The sequence below is a fragment of the Callospermophilus lateralis genome, chromosome 1 (assembly GCF_048772815.1).
Source record: "Callospermophilus lateralis isolate mCalLat2 chromosome 1, mCalLat2.hap1, whole genome shotgun sequence".
Lineage (NCBI taxonomy): Eukaryota > Metazoa > Chordata > Mammalia > Rodentia > Sciuridae > Callospermophilus > Callospermophilus lateralis.
The window spans coordinates 157,200,455-157,224,062 of NC_135305.1; the positions used below are offsets into that span (position 1 = coordinate 157,200,455).

The window sequence follows — 23,608 nt, forward strand, 5'->3', positions numbered from 1 at the left end:
GGTTATTTCTACCTTGTGGCTATTGTGAATAGCACTGCTATGGACATTCCTGTTTGAGTATTTGTGAGTACACAGCATTGCTTTGGATTTCTTCAGGCTTTTGACCATACTGTAGCTTGCTGTGTTTACTTGACATTATTGTGTTACTTCCATTATTGTGTTGACCAGGCAACTCTGGGCAGCTCACTCTTCACTGCTGCAGAGCCTCCCATTGTGAATCCAACTATTTATTAATCCACTCAATGTTTGAGAACATTCAACTATTTCCAGTTTTCTTCTCACAACGCTGCATGAACATTCTCGTACGTAGCTCCGTGGACCCACGTGTGACAGCTACTCAGGGGCAGATACCTAAGATGCCGTAGCTGGGTCCTAGAAAATGCCTTTTTCCAAATGTACTTGCTTTTGCCAAGCATGGGCTGTCTTTTCAGAAGTCTCCTGGCAGGTCTGGCCCCTGGCTGTGCGTTACAGTCTCCTGAGGAACATTTAAGAGAGACACAAGTGTCTAACTAACTGCCCAGATTGTCTAAATCAGCCTCCAGGGACAGGGCTGGGGAGCCGCGATTCTGAAAGCTCCTGGGTGACTTCACTGCTCAGCCAGGTTGAGAACAGCTGGGAGCGTGTCGTGGTCCACTGTGCTTTGGCTTCCCAAGGTCAGCTCAAAGAGGGCGACCCCGGACTTAGACTTATGGCCTGAGAATTGCACTCAGGGGCTGGGCAGAGAGGAGGGACAAAATAAATAGATGCTGAACGTGTAAACAAAGCATTTAAAATAAGCTCTTAATTATTCAGGGCAACAAGAGACATGGAAAACAAAAAAATGGGGATAGAATCTACCTTTTTCTTGGCAACACTGGGGATCAAACCCAGGACTTAGGCATGCTGGACAAGGGTTCCACCACTGAAGGACATCCTCAGCCCTTTTTAAAAAAATTATTATTTTGAGACAGGGTCTCGATAAGTTGCCCAGGCTGACCTTAAACTAGCAATCCTCCTGCTTCAGCCTAGAGTTACAGGTTATAGGTCTGTGCCACGGCACCAGACAGAACCTATGATTTTTAATTATTAATTCCACTTTTTCCCTTCAACCCCCCACCCCCATCCTCGAAGTAGGATGGTTGGCTCTGGACAAAATGTAGACTAATGGTGGACCTCAGTTCTGCCATGAGCTGTGTAACTCTGGGCAAGTTCCTTCACCTCTCTGAGCCAATTTACTCATCTACAAAAGAATGGTGATTGCAGTCACTATCTCGTATTGCTGTGAGAATCGAAACAGTTGATGCATTTAGAGAACTTGGCATATCTAAGTGCTTGGTAAAGAGGATCTGCTATTATCAGCATTATTGATAAAGCAGGTGGGTTCCTGAAAGCAGGTCAGGCTGCTGACCTGCCAGACACAGTCTTAGATAGGAAGGTGCTGACGTGTTACTGAGCCCAGGACAAAGGTGGTAAAGCAACCTGGAGCTGCATGTTATTACATGAGAAGTTGTCCTACTAATGCAGGTCTATCCTAGGTAACAGTGAAGAAGGGGTGGGGGCCACTGTTTTCTGCAGCAAGGGCCCACCATGCAGCACATACACCAGGGGGTTTGCACACGTTATCTCATTTGAGCCTCACAGTGATCCCAGGAGATAGGTTTAACTATTGTTCCCATTTTGCAGAGAGGGAAAGTGAGTCACCAAGAAGCAGGGCTAGCATTCGAAAGGATGTGGCCTTCAGGGCCTGCATCCCAAATCATGGCCTCAGACCCTCCCTGGAGAAAGCCACTGATACCTTTCTGTGTCTGCCACTTAGTTTCGCTTTGGTGAGTGACAAGCTGTACCAGCGGAAAGAGCCTGTCATCAGTTCTGTGCACACCAAGGTGAAAGGGATAGCAGAGGTGACGGCAGAAGTCGTGGAGAACGGGGTGAAGCGCTCGGTGCAGAGCGTCTTCGACACTGCGGATTACACCTTCCCTTTGCAGGTGAGCATCTGCATCCCTGGAAACCATCACCAGGGCCTCGCGCCCTTCCCCTGGGACCTACAGCCCCACTCCAGAAAAATGAACATTGGCCCTGTTTTAAAAGCTCTATGAAAATCCCTACTGAGAAAACCTAAAAAATTGAAAAACTGGGTCAGATCCAGCAGCTCAAAGAAGATAGTTCTTTGCTCTATCAAGTCCTATAGGGTTTCTCAAAATAGCAGCGTGTCCTGGCGCATTTCAAACACGGTCTGATTCCCTCTCGCTCGGTGTATACTGACATCTGCACAGCTCTTCAGAACCCGGGCCACCAGGCAACAAGGTCTGCCTGCATTCTCCAGGGCAAAAAAAATTGCCGCCTGGAGAGTGCCAGCCTTTCTGCATTGTCTCTGTGGCCTTTTGTCACCAAAAGACCTCCAGGAGGCCATTTTTGGAACATTCATACCCTTTAGACACCAAAGAAGGATGTAGGTGAGAAAGAAGAGCAGGCATGGGTCACAGGGCACAGGTACAGGAGCGTCTTGGCCGCCGGGCAGGGAGACTGAAAGCAGAGTTTCCAAAAAGGAGAAATTACAGAGGGGTGTGGGGATGCCCAGGGACAGATGGGGGACAGGAGGAACAAAAGGGCATGTTTGCAGCTGCGGGAGCTGTCAAGGCCAAGCCACTATCTACTTGTTTCTTAACAGTGGGTCGTTAAAATCCAGCCATCGGCCAGCTGGCAGGATGCCCTGTTGCCCTTTCATTAAAGTCTTGGAGAACTGAACAGCCTGCCCAGCTGTGCCCCCACCCCGCCCCCGCCTCCCCAGGTCTCCGGAGTCTCGGTTTAATGGGATTTTATGGTGGCAAGTAAATGAAGGGCCGCTTTTGAGGCTGGATTAGAAATGACTGCTCAATCTGTTTGAATGTTCCCTTGCTCCCCCTCGGCCCAGCAGGACGGCTCCTCCAGCTTTGCTATCAAGCCCCCGGCATAGTCCGTGTGCCCACGGACCCTGGTTTCTAGAAGCTTAGAGGGGTGCAGCGGGAGCTCAGCAGCAGGCGGGGTCATTGTGATCGAGCTGTTCTGTTCCCTTCTCTCCTCCTTCTGCTCTGCAGGGGAACTCCTTCTTTGTGATGACGAACTTTCTTAAGACAGAAGGCCAAGAGCAGCGGCTGTGCCCTGAGGTAAGGAGGGGACCTGTGGGGGTGGGTGATAAGAGTTCCTGGAGGAGACTGGGAGGGGAGACAAAGGGCGATGAGCCAGGATGTATTCAGCCCACCGATGTCTACTGAGCACCTGCCTCTGTGAGGTGGGGTGGTGAGGTAGGGCGGTAGGTTGGAAAAGCACCGTAGGTCTCTCCCCCAGCTGCCAGATCTTTGCCCCTTGCCTCCAGCTGCAGTGGCCAGGAGACCTGCTCTTTCCCTTGGTAGCTTCCTGGGCATCTCAGCAACGTGATTCTCGGCAATTTGCAAATCTGATTTCATGTCACTGGAGCCCACAGCTTCTCCTGCCAGGGTCCACCATGAACTGTCTGCAGGGCGGGTCTCAGGGAACAGTGCCAAGCAGCTCGAGATGGCCCATTTCCCCCTCTTCTTAAGAGTTTCGGTTTCTGTATCAGGCCTCCCCACCCCCACCACCCCACACAATCTTCCCACCCCTCTGCGCTCTTGACCTTCCCCTACCTCCCTCTGGAAAATGTCCTCTCTCCAACTTCATAGTCAGAGTCCGCTCTGTCCAACGGGATGAAAGGCTAGCTCTCTTAAGTTTGTCTGTACCCATGAATCACCACTAGGCCTTACTTGTTCCTCCCCTCTCTGGGGACACACCTGTGCCTTATACCAGGGACCATTCCCAACACTGAGGGAAGCAGCCATGGTGGCCATATCTCCACAGGCCCTCTGCCCACGGGCAGAAGAACCAGCCTGGCCATGCGGGTCCTGACCCATCCCTCTGGTCACAAGGCCTAGTTTTCTGAGTGTCCGGAAGTTCCAGTGAACATGCTCACTCCTTGTATAGTCTTTGTCACCGTGGTACCCAGACTTGGGACCAAACTGATGTACCCTTGGTGTCAATGTCAGTGATTAGCCCCCTGCAGAGACCTCTGGACATTCATTCCCCCGTCTCCCTGCGAGCGCCCCGCTCTGAGGAATCAGCCAAATTTGATCCAAAGCCCGGATCAACTCACCTTCCTCCGCCCTTCCCAGTAGCACCCAGTCTCCAGGCCAGTTGAGAGCCCTGGTTCTCCTTTGCCCTGCAGTCTGGTCACCTCTATGTCACACTCTAACCCCATGTTTTCAAAGACACTTTTCATGTCACTGAGACTTGCAAGAAGTTAAGGACAGCTCAGGGGGAACAGCCTGGGCTTGATGCAGACTGTGAACAGTTCACAGCTTGACTTATTGGCCTGGTGACTGCATGGGCAACTTCACTTCTCTGTGCCTTGGTGTGTTCAGAACCTTGCTATCAAGGTTGCTGAAACAAGTGAGCAGACGCCTGTGACATGACGGTGCATTGTGGCATTCTAAATGGAGCTGTTAGGGTTTAGGGGTTCCTCTGCTGCAGATGGGAGGTCACTCTGAGCAGCTCCAGGGAGGCACTGCTGGCCCAGAGAGCCCCAGAAAGCTCTCTGGGATTTTAACCAGCTGGTTCGGGTCAGTGTAATGGGACAGTCGCCTCCTCTCTTTGCATGTTGACACCTACTCTATCTCTGGTCATCCCAGGGATCGTGGCCAAGCCCTGGGTGCACGGAGTCCTATATGAGTGAATGTTCCAGTTATCTCTTCAAACCACTCTGAACTTGGTGGGCTTCTCAAAGCCCTGTGTGACTCTCACAGTTCCACGGTGGCCTGGGCTCAGCCAGCGGTTCCTCTGTTGGTCTCACTTGGGGTCTGTCCAAGGGCTACACTCAGCAGCAGCTGGTGCTGGCCTTCTTTGGAGGCTTTCCTGGCACCAGGGGATGGCTGGGCACCTCTTCTTCTCTGGAGGGTCTGTCCACATGCTCTCTCCAGCAGCGTAGTGACTTAACAGCAGCACTGGGTTCCCAAAGCCCAAAAGCAGAAGGTTCCAGACCCTCAGAAGGCTGAGGCTGGAGCTGGCACTGTGTTACTTGTGCTGCTTCTGCTGGTTCTGCAGTCAGGTCACCCAGCTTCGGAGGGGGCAGGGGAATACTCCACCTCTCAACCTAGACGGTGACCGAGAATTTGTGGCCGTCTTTAATCCACATAATACTCACAAAATAAAACTAATTTTTTTCTTAATTTTACAGTTTATTCTGGAAAATAAAAGTGAATCAATTTATCTTCTTTCCTGAGAATTCCTTGCAGTTCATAATGGAAATGTAACTATCCGTGAGCCACAGAGGTTGATCATTCTTTCATTTATTTCATGTTCATCAGACCTACTACGTGTCAGGCAAAGATATGACCAGGCTTTGTGGTCCAAGGGCTCTTCTATGAAGGGGTTCATAGCCTCATGGTGGTGGGGGGTCAAAAGGAGGAGAAGCTGGGGGCCTGGAGGGTGACAGAAGGCAGCCTGGGAAGAAGAGAGAACGTGGCAGAGTTTGAAAAGCAAAGTGAAGCTAGCCAATCCCTAAAAAACAAATGCCAAATGTCTTCTTTGATATAATGAGAGCAACTAAGAACAGAGCAGGGAGGAAGAGCAGGAGGATAAGATTAACATTAAACAGAGACATGAGGTGGGAGGGAAAGGGAGAGAAAAGGGAAATTGCATGGAAATGGAAGGAGACCCTCATTGTTATACAAAACTACATATAAGAGGTTGTAAGGGGAATAGGAAAATAAACAAGAAGAGAAATGAATTTACAGTAGATGGGGTAGAGAGAGAAGATGGGAGGGGAGGGGAGGGGGGATAGTTGAGGATAGGAAAGGTAGCAGAATATAACAGTCACTAATATGGCATTATGTAAAAATGTGGATGTGTAACTGATGTGATTCTGCAATCTGTATTTGGGGTAAAAATGGGAGTTCATAACCCACTTGAATCTAATGTATGAAATATGATATGTCAAGAGCTCTGTAATGTTTTGAACAACCAATAATAAAAAAAAAATTCTAGCCTCAAAAAAAAAAAAAAAGAAAAGAAAACAAAAAAAAAAGAAAAGCACAAGCAAAGCTCACTGAGCTGCACTTTGTGCTGAGGCCTTTCTTTACCTAACTCAATAGTCTTCATGGTGACTATGTAGACAAATCTGTCTCCCCTTACAGATGAGGTAACTGAGGTTTAGGGAGCAAGAAAGGGAGCAGCTGTCACTGAAGCCAGATGCACCTGGGTCTTTGCCTTCAATTTCTGAAGAAGCCACAAACTGCCCAGAGGTCCTTGAGCAGAGGCTGTTCCACATTTGTGTCACATTCTGGCCACTCTCAGATTGGCTGGCGCATCTGTTCCCCAGAGAGTAGAGTCAGATATGCCCAGACCAAGCCATCTTGCTTCTCTTCCTGATTGTGTCCTTCAGCCCTGAGACACAACTGACCTCATTTTCTGTGGCCAGGAGATAGTGCTGGCTAATGACCCCTGTTTCCACATCACCTGCTGCATCTTGGCACCTGTCTGTGTTGCTCAATTCTGAGCCACAGGGCCACCTGGGCCAGGCCACCTGCCCTCCACCTGCAGGGCCACTGCTGAAGGTGGCCCCCTGGCTGCTCTGACATCTGCTATTTACATTCTTATTTGTTTTTATTTTTTGTTGAATCATAATTCACGTACCATAAAGCCCACCACTTTAAAGGAAACAACTCAGTGATTTTTATTCTCTTTGCAACACTGTACAACCATCATCACGGATTCCAGAACACTCCATCACCTCAGAGAAAAATCTCATCCTCATTTGCAGCCAGTCTCCACTCCTTCCCCCAGAACCCAGCAGCCACCAAGCTGCTTCCTGTCCCTATGGATGTGCCTATTCCGACATTTCCTGTACACGGAATTGTATAGTTTGTGACATTTGTGTCTGGCTTCTTCCAATCAGCATCATTTTCAAGGTTTATGCATGACATAGCGTGGGTTGGTGTTTCACTCCTTACGGCTGAGTGACAGTCCACGCAGGAATGTACCACATGTCATTTGTCCACTCACCTCTGATGGTCACTTGGCCTGTTCACGCTCTCTGGCCTTTGTGGGCAGTGCTGCCATGAGCACTGTGTGTGGGTTTCTGTGTGGCCAGACACGGACTTCTCCATATCTCAATGACACAGCGCCCCTTCCTTCTCCCTGCAGAATCCCACTCGCAGGACACTCTGTTCCTCTGACCGGGGTTGTACAAAGGGCTGGATGGACCCACAAAGCAAAGGTACCTTCTGGGTTTTCTCCTGGAGTCCAGGGTGGGAGGGGATCTGGCATCTTGGTGACATTCACAGTGCTCCATCAGGTCCTCAGCCTCTGGCTTTACAGCCTTCTGCCACCACCGCGAAGCCACAGGTGGACCTGTGTCTGTCCTAGGCCTTGGCCTTCTTCAAGGCTGACCAGCTACAGCCTGGGGACTGGGCTCAGTTTCCCAGACAGAGAAGCTCCTCCGAGCCTGGCCTGTCCGGGAGGTGATTGGTGAAAAATCACCTGGCCCATCACATTGTCTAAGTATTCTGAACTTTCTCCCTGAATTTCCCCAAGGTGGAGCTTAAACTCCCAAGGAACTTGGGGGAAAACCCATACTTGCCTGAAGAATCTCATGCTTTAACTTAAAAAGGTATTAGACAATGCAACAACAACAACAACAAAAATACCGTAAAAAATAATTTAAAAAGAAAACTGTCAGTGGTAATAATGCACACCCTCCCCAGAGGCATGTGCAAGTGGCTTCTGTTCCATAGTGCACCGTATCTGAGTTGGTATCTGGCCACTTGCCCTGGCTTGCCGCTCACTGGATCCTCCCTCTCCTCCCCATGCTCGGGAAGGTGCACCATGTTCATTCCATGGCTCTGAACATTCCTTGGCAGGCCGTGTGCCCCGTGGGTGGACTCAGATGCCCACCTGGGGAGCCAAGTGCTAGTCCACTGTGCCTGGCGAGAGGAGATGCTGCTCAGCTCCCCTCTCAGGGAACTTTCATCGTAAAGAAGCCGAAAGGGCCAACGGAACCCAGATCTTGCTGAGCTGATTCCAGAACACTCCACCCCAGGAAGAAATCTCATCCCCATTTGTGGCTACTCTCCACTTCTTCCCCTTAGTGCCTGGCAGCCACCAAGCTGCTTCCTGTCCCTATGGATGTGCCTGGTCCCTTCTAAAGGGCTTACTGTTCAGTGTCATGCTCATCTGCTTTGCCTTGGGGTGAGGATGGGTCCACAGGAACAGAGGCTGCTGCTTGGGTGGTGTCCATGACGCCTGCCCTGGAGAATGTCCTCCATTCACATCGGAGACTCTTCACCTCTCGACTCCACAGGGATCCAGACTGGCAGGTGTATAGTGTACAAAGGGAACCAGAAGACCTGTGAAGTCGCTGCCTGGTGTCCCACTGAGGCGGTGGAGGAGAAGCCCCCCCGGTGAGTTGAATGGGCGGGGAGCAGCGAGATGGCCCTCAGAAGTGGCCAGGTGACACATTGCCAGGGTGCTTGGGCTTTTCTTCCCCAGAGCAGCCCCTCAAAGCCTGGGGCCTTTCTGTCTCAGGGTCTCGAGGCCAGGTGCACTCTAGGAACAAACCACTGTCCCTGGGAAGTTGGCGCTGTTGTTGACATGGAGAATAGTTCTGTACCTGCTGGTGCATTACCACCAACCAGAGCACCCTTCTGGGCCACCTCCAGACCCCTCCTCTAGTGCCACGGCAGGGTTTGTTGTGATACACCAGTGTTCATATTGAGTGAATAAGTGTAGGAAATGGAATGGGAGGAGGGAGAGAAAGAGAAGGGAGGGGAGGCAAGGAATCTTCTCAAATTAAACACTCACCTGACATACAGATTTGGTGGTTCCCTGTATTGATATTTCTCTTTAACACACAGGTCGGGATATTAAATCTTAGAAACCACAAGGGCTGATGCATTTCAGCAGAGAATAGTTAGAAAGACCTGGATTCAAATCTTGCTTCTAGTAGCTGTGTGATCTTGGGCAAGTGGCTTAACTTTCCTGAGTGGCAATCTCCTCATCTGTGAAATGAGAATAATAACTGCCCCTACCTCATGAGGTGTTTGTAAGGATTAAATGAAACAATACTTGTGCATTGTGAAGTGAGCCCCATGCCTGGCTTCCACATGCTCGCACGCACACATATGATCTACCCCGGAGGTGTGCTAGTTTCAGACCAGCACAGTCCAGTAGAACTTCTGCAATGATGGGAAGGCAGTAGCCATGCTGCCCGATGTGGTAGCCACCACTTGAAGTGTGGCTATGGTGGGTAAGCAACTGGATTTTAATTAAATTTAAATTTAAATAGCACACATGCCTAGCAGCTACCCAGACCAAAGTGGCTCTGGGCCACTCTCCCAGCATGTGTGGGGCAAGGGAAAAACTGCCTAAGGGATGTGTAGAAGGCTCAGGCCAAGGTCCCCAGTGCCGAGGCAGGGCCGCCCTGTCTGGCCCACAGTTGTTAAACCGGGTTCATTTCTAGGTCAGGGAAGTTTCTTGGTCATAGAAGAAACTGCCCAGCTGTGGGTGGGACATCTTCCCACACCCAAGTGACTCTTAGACAAGGGGCCCCTTGCTTAGCGCTGGCTTTCAGTTCTGACTCTGCCACCAACTCATTCATCAGCTAAATACCGCATGCGTCTCCAGCTGCCTGGCCCTAGGCTGATCTGACTGCTCTCCAGTTTCCGGTGTGCTACATGAATTAGCCAAGATGGCTCATCTTGCCATTCACCATTACCATGTAGTAGGCACTAGATATTTCACATGTGATGATGACTGCTAAGTTTTATGTGAAACACAAGAAGTTCAGGTATGGAGCAGGTCCCAGGGCTCTTTCAGTCTAATAGAAGAGATAAGACACATGCACAGAGATCTGTAATTCAAGATAGAATGTTGTACGTGAAAGCAATGAAAAACTTTGATCCTTAAAGTTTTGGATCCTGTAGTCCTCTGATTGTCAAGAGTGCTGCTCAGGAAGTGTGAGGTTTAGAATGTTCTACAGGTAAGAGTCTAGCACACAGCAGGCATTTGTTGTAAATAAGATTTCTTTCTTTTTTTGGTTTTGTTTTGTGGTACTGGGAATTGAACCCAGGGGTGCTCTGCCACTGAACTATGCCCCTAGTCCCATTTTAAATTTTGAGACAGGGACTCACTAAGTTGCTGAGGCTAGTCTCAAACTTGCAATCTTCCTGCCTCAGCCTCCCAAATTGCTGGGATTCCAGTTGTGCACCACCATGCCTGAGAATTTTTTATTTCAATGTAGATGACAGAAATCCAAATTAACTGACTTCAGAAAGAAAACAAAAAGGGTGTTACTTTTTGGCTTTTTTAAAAAATATATTTTTTATTTGTAGTTGACACAATACCTCTATTTTATTTATTTATTTTTATGTGATGCTGAGGATAGAACCCAGCACCTTGCACTGCTAGGGGAGCGCTCTACCACTGTGCCCCAACCCCAGCCCCTGGATTGTGTTTTTGATTCCAGTAAACCAAAAACATCCAGAGGTCCTGGCTTCAGGCAAAGCTTGGTCCAGACTTCAAATGATGTCAATGAGATTCTCTTTCCTGCTTCCTTCCTCTCCCACCCCTCTCTTAGTTATTCTTTCTTTAATTCTGGCTTTCCTTGCATTGTGGTCCAGGGAATTCCAAGTTGACACTATCCTTATTACTAACAGTCCAGCAAAAAAAGAGTTTCTCTTTTCCAGTTGTTCCCAGAAATGGTTCTCGTTGGCTTAAATCATGTGACCATCTCTGAACCAACCCAATGGCCAAGGGGAACGGACCACACTGTTTAGCCAGCCCTGGATCACATGCCCATGCAGAAGCGTAGGAATAGACAGGAAGTAATCATCCCCACAGACCCTTCTGGATGGCAGCGGAGAGCTGGCTTCTCCAAAGAGAGAAAACTGAGCTTGTATCATTCAAAAGGAGTAGATGCTGGACAGGCAAAAAGATGGGGTTTGCACACAGAGCTCCCACACACACAACCAACACTGGGTCCTGGGGTAAATGGCAGGCCATTCTTGGTGCCCTGCCTTTGCCCCTTCCTGTGCTACTCAGACACGGCTGGCAGCAGGGTGCCAGCTGAGCCTTTCTATTCACAGCCAGTGTTCTCCATCTTTCATAAACTATCAAGTGCAAAAGGGCAGAAACGTTGACAGTTGCTCATTATTGTATCCCACTGCCCAGTTCCAAGCCCAATGCCACAAGTGTTTGCTGAATGGAGGGATGGAAGGATGGTGGGTGGCTTCATGTCATCTGGAATTTGGTCTCCTCTAACTCACAGAATTGTACACTACTCAGCCTCTAAGAAATGACTAATGCAGTCAGCTGTCTGTCTGTGTGGCCCTGGTCTAAAGGCTGAGGATGCCTGGATTAGAAAACTGTTGTGCCAGCCCTGAAGGAACTCTAGGCCTACTGGGAGAGCCACAGATAGGGGTGTGCTGGAGCTGGCTGGTAGGTTCACAGCCAATTATGCTCAGCCCATCCCAAATTCAAGTTTGTGATATCCCTTTGGTAGTTGGAAACCAGCAATGGTAGGAGTATTTATAGCATGATAATCAGAAAACACATATCAGCCTTTTTTTTTTTCTCCTTAGAGTGATGGATGTTAAACATTTACCAAAACACCACTGCACGTAACTAAATATACTATTATATCAGAGTGACAGAAGGGACACAGTAAATGCCATGGGGTCTCAAGAAGGAAGAAATTCTTGGAGAAACTGAAAGCCTTTATAGAGAATTTTGGAAGGTTTTGTCTATTAGATTGCTGCATCCATTTTTCTTATCTCATCCCCAAGGCTAAAGCAGAAAACCAGAAGTCCCTGGTCTCACTGACTCACTGGCTCCCCCTGTCTTTGTGGTCACTGATCCTTATTTCTCTCTCCCAGGCCTGCACTTCTGAGCAGTGCTGAAAACTTCACTGTGCTCATCAAGAACAATATTGACTTCCCTGGCCACAACTATACCACGTAAGTGCCCAGAATGTCTGGGTATAGCAGTTACCTACCTACAGCTGTGTAAAAAAGAAACATTCTAGGGCTGGAGTTGTACCTCAGTGGTGGAGTGCTTGCCTAGCATGTGTGAAGCACTGGGTTCGATCCTCAGCACCACCTAAAAATAAATAAAATAAAGGTATTGTGTCCATCTACAACTAAAAATATTTTTTTTAAAAAAGAAACCTTCTAAAATGACAAACACTTATTGTCTCTCATTCTGTGGATCAGGAATCTGAAAATGTATTTGCTGGGTGGATCTGGTTCAGGTCCTGATCTCCTTGGTTAAATTCAGTCTGTCACAAGCCTGCAGTCATCTCTAGGCTCCACTAGGGCTGAAGATTCCCTTCTAGGCTCACTGATGTGGTTATTGACAGCAGGCCTCTGTTCCTTACCAACAGGATCTGACCCTAGGATCACATGTGTTTCCTTAGGACATGGTGGCTAGCTTCCCCAGAGCAAGCAATTCAGGAGAGTAGTGGCCAGGCATGGTGGTGCACACCTGTAATCCTAGCAGCTCTGGAGGCTGAGTCAGGAGAATCTCAAGTTCAAAGTCAGCCTCAGCCATGGCAAAGCACTAAGTGAGACCCTGTCTCTAAATAAAATCAAATAGGGCTGGGATGTGGCTCGGTGGTCAAGTGCCCCTGAGTTCAATCCCTGGTACCAAAAAAAAAAGAAAGAAAGAAAGAGAGAGTGAATAAGTGAAAAAGCAAGTAACTAAGATGGAAGCCACAGTCTTCGGAAGTGGCTTCTGCCATATGCTATTGGTCAGAAAGCCCAAACTTGATACAGTGTGTGGGGCCACTTCACAGGGTTCCCAGGAGCAGGGGTCATGAAGCCCTCCGTGGAGCCTGGCAGCTACACTGGCTCATTCCAATGAGATGGATCGGTTTCCTAGAAATGTCTGTTTGCTTTCAATTTTGCACAGGAGAAACATCTTGCCAGGGTTGAACATCAGTTGTACCTTTCACAAGACTCAAAATCCACAATGTCCCATTTTCCGGCTAGGAGACATCTTCCAGGAAACAGGAGATAATTTTTCGGAGGTGGCGATCCAGGTGGGTGGACTTGTCTTTGTTCAGTGGAGATGGGTGTCAGAGGATGAAAGATGTCAAGAGATGGGCCTGGGGTTGTGGCTCAGTGCCGTCTGCTCACCTTGTGCGGACTGGGTTTGATCCTCAGCACCACATAGAGAATACATGGATAAAATGGAATTATTGTGTCCATCTACAACTTAAACAAAATGTTAACGGGAAAAAAAAAAAGATATCAAGAGTTCAGACCCCTGGGCCTAAAAAATATGGCTCAGTTTATTGTGTATTTGCCAAGGGCTGCATCTACATCACTTCAGTCATCTAACACTCAACGCTGGGAGGGAGCTGCTTGGTGTTAGCTTCCTGTAGCTGCTGTAACAAATTACCACAAACTGGATGGCTTAAAACAACACACACTTTCTTCTCTTTCTGGAGGTCTGAAGTCCAAAATTATTTTTGCTGATATAAAGTGGAGGTGTCTGCTGGGCCATGCTCCCCCTGGAGGCTCTGGGGAGAAGCACGTCCTCGCCTTTCCCTCTTCTAGGGCTTCCTGCTTTCTTGGTTCTCACTCCCTCCCCCCATCTTCAGATTCAGCAGTGAGGCATCTTGCTTCAGAGGTCATGCTGGCTCCTTATTCCCTCTCCTTTCACAAAACACTAATCTTCATGAGAGGGAGCATGTATAAGATGAGGCGTTTATGGCACCCCCAGGGGTCCAGGATCATCTCTCCAGCTCAAGACCTTAATTTGCTCACACTGCCAGAAGCTTCCTCTAGGGATCATGGAGAGAGAATGCAGAAGAGATATTTGGTAGAGTGCCCTGAATTCCAGTTTGACAAGTTCGTTTTGCTTTGTTTGGTGGGGGAGGTTTACTGGGGATTTAACCCAGGGCACTTTACCATGGAGCTACATCCCCTTTTTAATTTTTTTTTTAAATTGTAAGACAGTGTCTTGCTAAGTTTCTGAGGGTCTCACCAAATTGCTGAGGCTGGCCTCAAACATATAATTTTCCTATCTCAGGCTCCCAAGTGGCTGGGATTACAGGCTTGTACCACTGTTCCCAGATTCAACTTTATTTTTAATAGGGGGTGGGGGTCATTAAAGGTGTTTGAGTGCAGGAAAGGTTTGTTTAAAGTTGTATTTTAGGACTAAGTCTAAGGGTGGCATGTCCTGGATAGGAGGAAGAACAGGGAGACGCCTTTGGGACTGCCCCAGTAATCTAGCTCACCTTCATGGCTCGGAAACCTTTAATCTGCATTTTCCCTTTAAAGAAAAAACCTTTCCTGCAGCGCTGATCCCTGAGCAGGGAGATGTCTGGTGATTGCATAACCTACCTCCAGCCAACTTAGAGACTGCCTCTTGTTGACTTCCCCAGGGAGGGATCATGGGCATTGAGATCTACTGGGACTGCAACCTGGACAGCTGGTCCCATCGCTGCCGGCCCAAATACAGTTTCCGTCGCCTTGATGACAAGACCACCAATGAGTCCCTGTACCCTGGCTACAACTTCAGGTAACAGGGCTTCAGGTCAGACTCTCAGCAGCTGGCCCCAGGGACCTTCCGGGTGGGGCCAAGATGCATCCCAGCAGTCAGTCCAGTAGAGCTGGGTGTGAAGTACACTCTTTGTAAATCAAACGCAAAGTTGGGAAACAGAGAAAGGGTGAATTTTCCTTGGTCTGTACCAATTCTTCCATGAGGCTCATAAGAGATCATAGCACACATATACTTTGGTATTCTGTGAGATTTTGTTATTCTTATAATTATTTTTACACCCAAGACACTTCAGATTCCTTGTGGCCATTACACTGATGATCACAACATTCCTTGTGGGGTGTACTGACAACATTTCTGCAGCTTAGGAAGGGTTTTGTACAAACCAGGCACTCACCAGCACCTCCCCACCCCTCCCCCGCCGGGGGAAGCCAGGAAAGGTTAAATGATCTGCCCAGGGCCCTCAACTAAGAACCATACATCTAGGCCAGGTCACCTTATCTCCAAACTATCGCTCCTTCCCTCTCATCTCCTGACTTCCTCACCCATTCCTCCATCACTGAACATTTGGCTATTTTTATTCTTTTTATTTTAAATAACTTTACGTGGACAACTTTGCACAAAAATCTTTATTTGAATTCCAGATTATCTCTTTAGGTAAATTTCTAGAAGCAGAATACTTGGATCAAAGCTTATGAACATTTTTATCATATACTTTTAGATTTTTGAAAATTTCTATGGCTGTATTTTTAGTTCTAGGATTTTTATTTTATTTTTTTCAAAGTCACCTGCTTCAGTGAGTTCCATTCCTAACTGTGGATTACTCTTTTTGCACATTTTGTTGTGTAATTCCTCTCGCATGGGCCTATCCTCTGAAGGAACTTGGGTGGATTTCTCCCTGTGGATTGTGGGATCTTCGCTGGGGGCTTGTCTTCAGCAGGGATGGCCTCAGGACATTCCTCTGGAGCCATCACTGTCATTTTGTAGTTGTTGCTGTTGGGACTACATGGCAAATATCAACTGTGAGCCAGTTTTTAATTTAATACTGGGCTTGAGATCTTTTCCCTCTACTAAAAGATCAGATTCCTGCTCCCTTACTGTGAGAGCCTTAGCAGCTCCAGTGCCCTTCCCTCTAACTGTGTTCAAATCTAGCTCCTGGGAGTTGGATCAGGTTCAGCTGCTCCTAAGGGTCACATGACTTCAATCCCTACTCACTACCATGTTGAGCAACTGAAAAAGTGTCCTTTTTTGTTTTAAGCACCATAATGATTGGTATTTTAATTTCTCCTGTGCTGCAGATTGAACCCAGGTCCTTGTATGTGCTAGACAAGTTTTCTACCATTGAGCTGCACCCCAGATATTTTATCTTGCACTTTCTTGTGTATGGGGACAGTGGTGAGGCTTCTTGTACAGCTGGCTCCTTGGTGTACAATGGGGTTGTGTCCTGATAAACCCATTGTAAGTTGAAAATATCATAGATTGAAAATGCATTGAATATGTACTTAACCAACCAAGTAGCCTAGCTTAGAAACTCAGTACACAGTAGACTATAGGTTGTTCCCCCTCATGACAGTGATGTGGACTCAATGCCATGGCCCAGCACTGAGAGAGTATCTCACTGGCCCGGAACAAGATCCAAATCCAAAATCCAGTGTGGTTTCTACAGAACACATATGGTTTTCACCCCATCATAAAGTCAAAAATTCATAAGTGTAACCATTGTAAGCTCAGGCCTCCATCTTGATTGGAAGTCCCTTTTGCATGGTGATGGAGGCTGAATCCAGGGCCTCATCCAGGCTAGGTGGGAACACTTTGAAGCCTTGATGTCATGGACCACATCTAATCCTCATGTGTGGTGTTTTGAAGTTTCTTTATAGGGCATGGTGTGTGCCTCTGGCTTCTGGACTTCAACCCTATGAACTCACCCATAGTCTGGTTCCTTTGCACTCCCATGCCCTCCTGCCACCATTGTGTGACTTGTGCCTGTTTGGATCCTCTGCACAGCTCCTGATGCCCCTGCTCCTGACTCTTGCCTGGTAGTGAGCCAGTGCCATCCTAACTTAGTTTCTGCTGCAGTCTGGCTGGGCACAATTCAGGAGCCACTTGTCAAAAGAAACTAACTTTATTTTTAGAACCATGCAAGATAAACAAAACAGCTCCTCAGGAAAAACCCCTCAGAGCCCAACTGCCACCATCGGCTTCCCACAAGCCACACACCCCAACCCAGCCTCTTCCTCCCACAATCCTCCTGCTCTTGAGGCCGATTGGCTGGGTCGCATGGGCGGAGCCAAAAAAGTCCCCCAATGAGCAGCTCCGTGGTCTGAAAGGGCGGGGAAACAGCCCAATGAGCATCACCGCAGAGGAGCCAATCAGCTAGATGTTGCTGGGGCCGCTGTGAGCCAATCATCAGCTGGCAGTCTGAAAGTTTGCTGGGGCCCCTTCAGCTCCTCAGCTGGCAGTCTGAAAGTTTGCTGGGGCCCCTTCGGCTGTGGCTCTCAACAAGTTTCCATCTTACCTCCTGTCTGGATCATCTTTTCAGCCTGGTCCCTACAACTCTGTTAGTAACTTGGCCCTAACATGGTCTCCATGACCTATCACTGCCTGTGAGGTGAGACCCTGTTTCAAGAAAAAAAAAAAAAAAAGGAACAAACTACTGGTACATGCTGCAATATGAATGAATCAGTCCCATCGACATTGTGTGAAAGAAATTAGACTAAATAAGCACATACTTTGTGTCATTTAGATGAAGTTGAAGAAAAGGTAAACTCCATCAATGACAATAGAAGATAGAATAGCAGTTGCTGTGCTGGGGGGCTGCAAGCTGTAGGACTTGGCTTGAAAGGAACATAAGAGAGTTTTATGGAACAAGGGAATGTTCTGGGATAATGGAATTTTGATAGGGATATAGATTATAGAGGACATTTGTTTGTCAAGATTTTTTTTTTTTTTTTTTTTTTTTTGGCAGTACTGGGATTGAACTCATTTGTCAAAACTCATTAAATAGAACCCTTAGGGCTTATGCATTTTCCTGTATGTAAATTAGGTCTCGATAGTACAGGTGGACAAATCCAACTAGACCATTTCTGATGATAAATGCCATCAAGAAAATCAAGCAGGACAGTGTGATGGGGCACAGTGACCAGGGAAGACCCCTCCAAGCAGGGTGGGTAGGACACTATGGCATCTTTCCCTTTCTTGAGGACTGTGCTTTCCTAATTACAAAGACAAACTGTACAGATGAGGACTCAGGTTCTGGGAAGCAACTTGGAAAACATGTTAACATTCAAGAATCAGCTCTCAAAAAGTGTGGCTCAGGTTCAGCATCCCATGGAACTCAGAAATACACGTTCTTAGGCCCACCCTAATCTATAGAAACAGTCTAGGGGTGGTGCCCAGTGACCTGCATCTTCATGTCTCCATAGGAATCTGCTGCTCATTTGAGTTTGAGAACCATTGGTCTAGACCCTGGGTCCTCAAAGTGTGGTCCTGGAACCAGTGTCATGGGCCTCAGTTGGGAGCTTGTTGTACTGAAGATCATTACAGGGACCCCCCTCACCCAACTCAATGAGTGAAAATTTGCACTTGAAAAAGATCCTTAGGAAATTCGTGTGCATATTAAGCTTTGAGAACTGCTAATATAATCTGGCATCCCAAATGTACTTTCTTCTTAGATGCTTCACCTGATGACATTCTGGCTCTGGCTCTGTAGCTAGGGTGCAAACTTCTTGAGAAAATGAATAAGATGCCTAGTTTACCTGTACCTGCATATGCAAGTGTGTGTGCACACATGTCCCCTCGCTGCCTCTGAACCCCCCTCCTGGCATATTCACTGACTTTGGAGGGGTCAAGTAATGAGATCTCTTCATATTTTATTCAAAGCAGCATCATGAACCAGCAGGCAGCCCTTGACGGTGTTTTCACTGTACACCTTTGGTGTACTTGTTTTAGCCTGGCAGTATCTTTTGCTAAAAAAAAATGTTTATTTTTTTATTTTTTAAATTTTTTTTTAGGTGGACACAATATCTCTATTTTATTTTTATGTGGTGCTGAGGATCGAACCCAATGCCTCACGCATGGCAGGCAAGTACACTAACACTTGAGCCACATCCCGAGCCCCCTGGCAATATCTTAAAGCTTGAGAATACATAAACTTTAAAATTTGTTGAATATAGAAAAATCAGGACTTCCTGCCTTTCCTAAAAAATTAAACTATTTGAGAAAACAAAATGTGAACCCTGAGTCCATATTCACCTGACAGCCATGGCTGGAGCTGAGTGTCGGTCCCTCTAGGAAGTGCATGTATTTTGGGGGATGTCACTGCCTCCTTGTGCTTCTGGCCTCTTATCTTCATGGCCCCTGTGGGCATTTGAGTTCAAGTTCTAAGAGGTTGACTAATGCTTTCTGCCTCCTCTGGGTCAATGGAGTTTCAGCCATGGCCCTGAAAACAGCTCCTAGTTTAGGTAATTTTTGGATCATCCCCTGCTGCTCTGCTAAATGGGCTTATTGCAATTAGCAAGAAGAGAGGACAGGATCAGCGGTCCCCTGGCTGCCCTTCCAGGCTGTATTCTTCACAGTCAGCAGAAGCACGCAAAGCCACGTACCAACCAGACGTCAGCAAATGTCCTCCGAGTCTCTGAGCTAAGCCTAAGAACATCAGCTCCTGGTGGGATGTGAGCTTTCTGAAGCCCCAAGGGGGTTATGACTTTGGTTTTCTTTTAGAACAAAGCGTTAGCACATTTGTTGCCTGGAATGAGCCCCAAAAGAAATCTTTGGCCAAAAATAAATTGTTGAGATTTGATGGGTAAAAGGAAAAGTTATTTTCAAATAGCCATACAAAAGAGAAGGAAATTACATGTTAAATGAAATTTATGAGAAAAATGTAACTTTCTAAAACAGAAAGTTAAAGAAGTCAAACAAAATGCAGAATTTTATATTCAACAAAAAAGATTCACTGTCAAATATCCATATTCAGTGAACATGTGATTTAGCTGATTTTCAAAAAGTTTAAACTAGGACAGGCCCACACTGAATGCATGACGCACTTGTCAGATCTAAAACAGTTTGTGTATGTATTAGTATTGTGTGGCTGCTATGACAAATTGCCACAAATTTGAAGGTTTACAACAATAGACATGTATTCTCTCACAGACACCAGAAGTCAGAAATCGGGTGTCAATAGGGCCATAATCCCTCTGAAAGCTCAAGGGGAGAATCTTTTTTGCCTCTTACAGCTTCTGGTGGCTCAGGCTTCCCTTACCTTGTACTGCATCACCTCAAGCTCTGCCTCCATCTCCACATGGTTTTCTCCTTTGTATCTGTATGTACTTATTTCATAAGGACTCCAAACATTGGTTTAGGGCCTACCTTAAATCCAGGATAATCTCATTTTGAGATCCTTAACTTAATTGTATCTGCAAAGACCCTATTTCCAAATAATATATATACATAGATCCTGAGGTTTAGGGACTTGAACTTTTGGTGGGGGAGGCGGTAGGCCAGTGCTGGGGGTTGAACCCAAAACCTCATACATCCCAAGCAAGTGCTTTACCACTGAGCTGCAGTTCCAGCCCTTGTTATTTTTGAGACAGGGTATCACTAAATTGCCTATCCTGGCTTTGAACTTACATTCCTCCTGCCTCAGTCTCCTGACTAGCTGGGATTACAGGCTGGCACTACTGAGCCAGTATTCACCCACCACGATGTGCACAACAGCATCCCATCCAGTCCCAGTGATGCTCACAGTGTGGAAACATCTTGCACCTTCTGAAACCACACTTTGGGGTTCAAGCCCAGGAGTTTTCCTTTTGGCCACATTCTCCCCACATGACTCTCACTCCCAGTTTTAGAACCACTGCACCAAGACACTGAAAGCAGAAATTCCAGTACCTACTGTATGATGCTAACTTCTTAGGCAAACCAGCCTACATAGGGCCCTAATGCCAGCCCTGGGGTCTGGAGTGGTGATTCAGACTTAGCTTGAGTATTAAAAAAATGAATCACACAATAGAGAAGGAAGAACTGTCTTGGAATGGCACAATTAGATGCAAGGAAACTGAAACCCCTCCAGCCAGAAACAGGCATTGAAGTAAGTGCCTGAGAATATCTAACTGGTCTCGACGTCAGATTTTGACACCTCTAAATAAAGTTTCAGGTGTTTGCACTCTATTTTGGCAGAGCATCTGTCTTCTGTTTTCTTCTCTCCCTACACCTGTAAGTAGATTGTGAATTAATAATTCAGAAAGAAAATACATAACCTTATGTAAAAATAACTAGCACAATGTGGTGAGAGGGAGGGACACACTTAAAAGTTTCCTGAGGCATTTATTTAAGTGTTCCTGAATACTTACAAAAAATAAAACCTAGTGCTTTCCCTGACTACAGCCCTAATGAGAGCTTCACATTTGGAGTGACTGTGATTTGTGCCAGGCCCTAATTTATGAAGGTGACTGAGTGATGACGTAGAAAGGTCAATGCTGCTGAGAGCAGAACTCAGTACTGCATTTCTCAAGAGGCGGAGCAGGCCATGCCACACAGGAAGTTGGGGGAGGCTTTGACCCAGAGGGGGTCAAAGGGAAGCAAGGCACAGAAATGTCGGGTGACTTCCCTGGAAAAGGTGGGCAGGGCTGGGAACAGCTGTGCTGGCCCTTCCTGGGTGACTGAGGGCATGAGAAAAACAAACACAGAATCCAAGAAAATACAGGAGGACAGAGTGCTGAAGTAAACCTGTTCTCAATCCAAGTAATGAGGGCTGGGGATGTGGCTCAAGCGGTAGCACGCTCACCTGGCATGTGTGTGGCCCGGGTTCGATCCTCAGCACCACATACAAACAAAGATGTTGTGTCTGCCGAAAACTAAAAAAAATAAATATTAAAAAAAACTCTCTCTCTTAAAAAAAAAAAAAAAAAATCCAAGTAATGAGTGTCTAAAATCCACTCCTCCTCCTCCATGTTTTCTCTAGAAGCCAAAACTATTTTTCTTTCTTAGCAATAATCACATCACTTGAAGTTATTTTTTAATTTCTCAGCTTATTGCTAATCCTAAAAATGTGTTCATTTTAATCTTAAATTAAAAGCTGATTTCCTGTCACTCTGAGGTGATGGAAGTAGAGCAGGTAACCTGGGGGTGCTCTGTAGTCTGAGTATTCAGAGAGTATAATTCTCTCTGAATTGTGCTCTTCCCTCTGCCAGCTGCATCAGACCTAGAAGGCACACAAGGAAGACTGGATTGGCTACTGGTTTGGTTTTTCTTTCCATATAATTCCAGCACTTTCAAAGAGATCTTTGTAAACATGGATTCTTTTTTCCCTGCAGATACGCCAAGTACTATAAGGAAAACAATGTTGAGAAGCGGACTTTGATAAAAGTCTTTGGGATCCGTTTTGACATCCTGGTTTTTGGCACTGTAAGTCTGTCTTTTCCAGCCCTGGGCACCTTCATCCTATGACTGTGTCCCAATTATTGCTGTTGTAGTTCCAGGGAGTGAACCTTTTGAGTCATAGCCATTAGCTAGTGCTGTGCATTTTACTAGTGGGATAAGAGAAGGGGAAGAAATGTCCTTAGGGTTCTATCCACAAATGAGCCATCTGGAGGGTACAGAATGGGACTGGGAAAAAAATTGTTAAGAGTCAACAAGAAACAAAGGTAAGGAGCTGGGGATGTGGCTCAAGCGGTAGCACACTTGCCTGGCATGTGTGCGGCCCAGGTTCGATCCTTAGCACCACATACAAATAAAGATGTTGTGTCTGCCGATAACTAAAAAATAAATTATTAAAAGTCACTCTCTCTCTCTCTCTCTCCCCTCTCTATCTTTAAAAAAAAAATTTTTAAAAAAAGAAACAAAGGTAAGAGAGAAAGGGAGAGAGAAAAAGGGAAGGAGGAGAAGAGAAGGGGAGGGAGGGATGGAGGGATGAAGGAAGGAAGGAAGGAAGGACCCCTACAAAATAGTTTATAGTAATAGAATCCAACTCAAATGGCCTTAGGGGAAACTTTGTTTTGGTTTGTTTTTATTCATATAACTGAAAGTCCAGGGGTAATTCAGGCTTCAGATATGGCTGGATCCAGGTATTCGAACAAGATCTTCAGGAATCTGTCTCCCTTTATCTCTTATTAAATCTGTTCTCCTGTCTGGGCATTGTTCTCAGGCTGGCCATCTCTACGTGGTAGTGTCAGGTAGTCCTGATGTCTTACTAGTTTAGCAACCTCAGGGAAAAAAGAACACACTTTCCCAGGAGTTTCAGGAAAGGATTCAGGCAGTAGCCATTTCCCAGGAGTTTTAGGAAAGGATTCAGGCGGTAGTATGGGCCACATACCAGTCGCTGCCCTAATCACTGTGATCAGATTCTGCCATGCTCTCAGTGGCTGGTCTTGAATGAGCCTTGACCAGCCTAGGAGCCAGAGGAGAGGGCCCATATGGAGAGAAATGGTTGTCCGACAGAAAACTGAGGTGCTGGCTCCAGAAGAAGGAGGGAGAGAGTGCTGGACACGAAGAGTCAGCAGGTCACCCCGGCACTCTGCTCCACAGCATATGGCTTATGTAACATGGGTTCTTGAACCACAAGAATAAGATAGAGCTGAGAGGATGAAAGGCTATTGAAAATAAAGACCACAAGGACACTGCCAGGAAGAGTCAGAGTTTCTGCAGACATTTCTTTCCTTCTGCTCCTGAAGTCCCCTCACACTACTTCTAGGGAAGGCTTGTCTGAAATTCTCAACTTGTATGGTCAACAACAAGCCTTCAGTGGTTGAATGTATTAGCTTAAAACATCCATGGTCCAGGCAGAGCCTGGACAGCAGAAACAGGACAAACAGGACAACAGAATCACACTCCCCGTCTGCACTCTGCTGCTTGAGCACACGGGTGCATCTAGAACCCACGACTGCAGGTGACAGAAAGAGAGCTCTGGATCTCAGCTGAGTAACATCCTCACTCTGTTTCCAGGGAGGAAAATTTGACATTATCCAGCTGGTCGTGTACGTCGGATCCACCCTCTCCTACTTTGGTTTGGTAAGAGATTCTCTTTCCCACACTTTAAGAAAATGGTTTGGCCAAAAGAAGTTTCACTACCCTGGTGCTTGTCTGGGTT

General features: G+C 46.9%; 1 protein-coding gene across 1 annotated transcript in view; it reads left to right on the plus strand.

The window, feature by feature from the left end:
• The window catches only part of P2rx7 (purinergic receptor P2X 7), a 42,906-nt gene that overhangs the window by 13,618 nt on the left and 5,680 nt on the right, over positions 1-23,608 (plus strand). Inside the window, exons 2-10 of the mRNA XM_076866698.2 lie at positions 1,796-1,964; positions 3,054-3,122; positions 7,171-7,243; positions 8,327-8,426; positions 11,898-11,978; positions 12,931-13,060; positions 14,411-14,547; positions 21,837-21,927; positions 23,464-23,529. Of these exons, the coding sequence (XP_076722813.1) occupies positions 1,796-1,964; positions 3,054-3,122; positions 7,171-7,243; positions 8,327-8,426; positions 11,898-11,978; positions 12,931-13,060; positions 14,411-14,547; positions 21,837-21,927; positions 23,464-23,529 (916 nt within the window). The remainder of the gene's footprint in view (positions 1-1,795; positions 1,965-3,053; positions 3,123-7,170; positions 7,244-8,326; positions 8,427-11,897; positions 11,979-12,930; positions 13,061-14,410; positions 14,548-21,836; positions 21,928-23,463; positions 23,530-23,608) is intronic.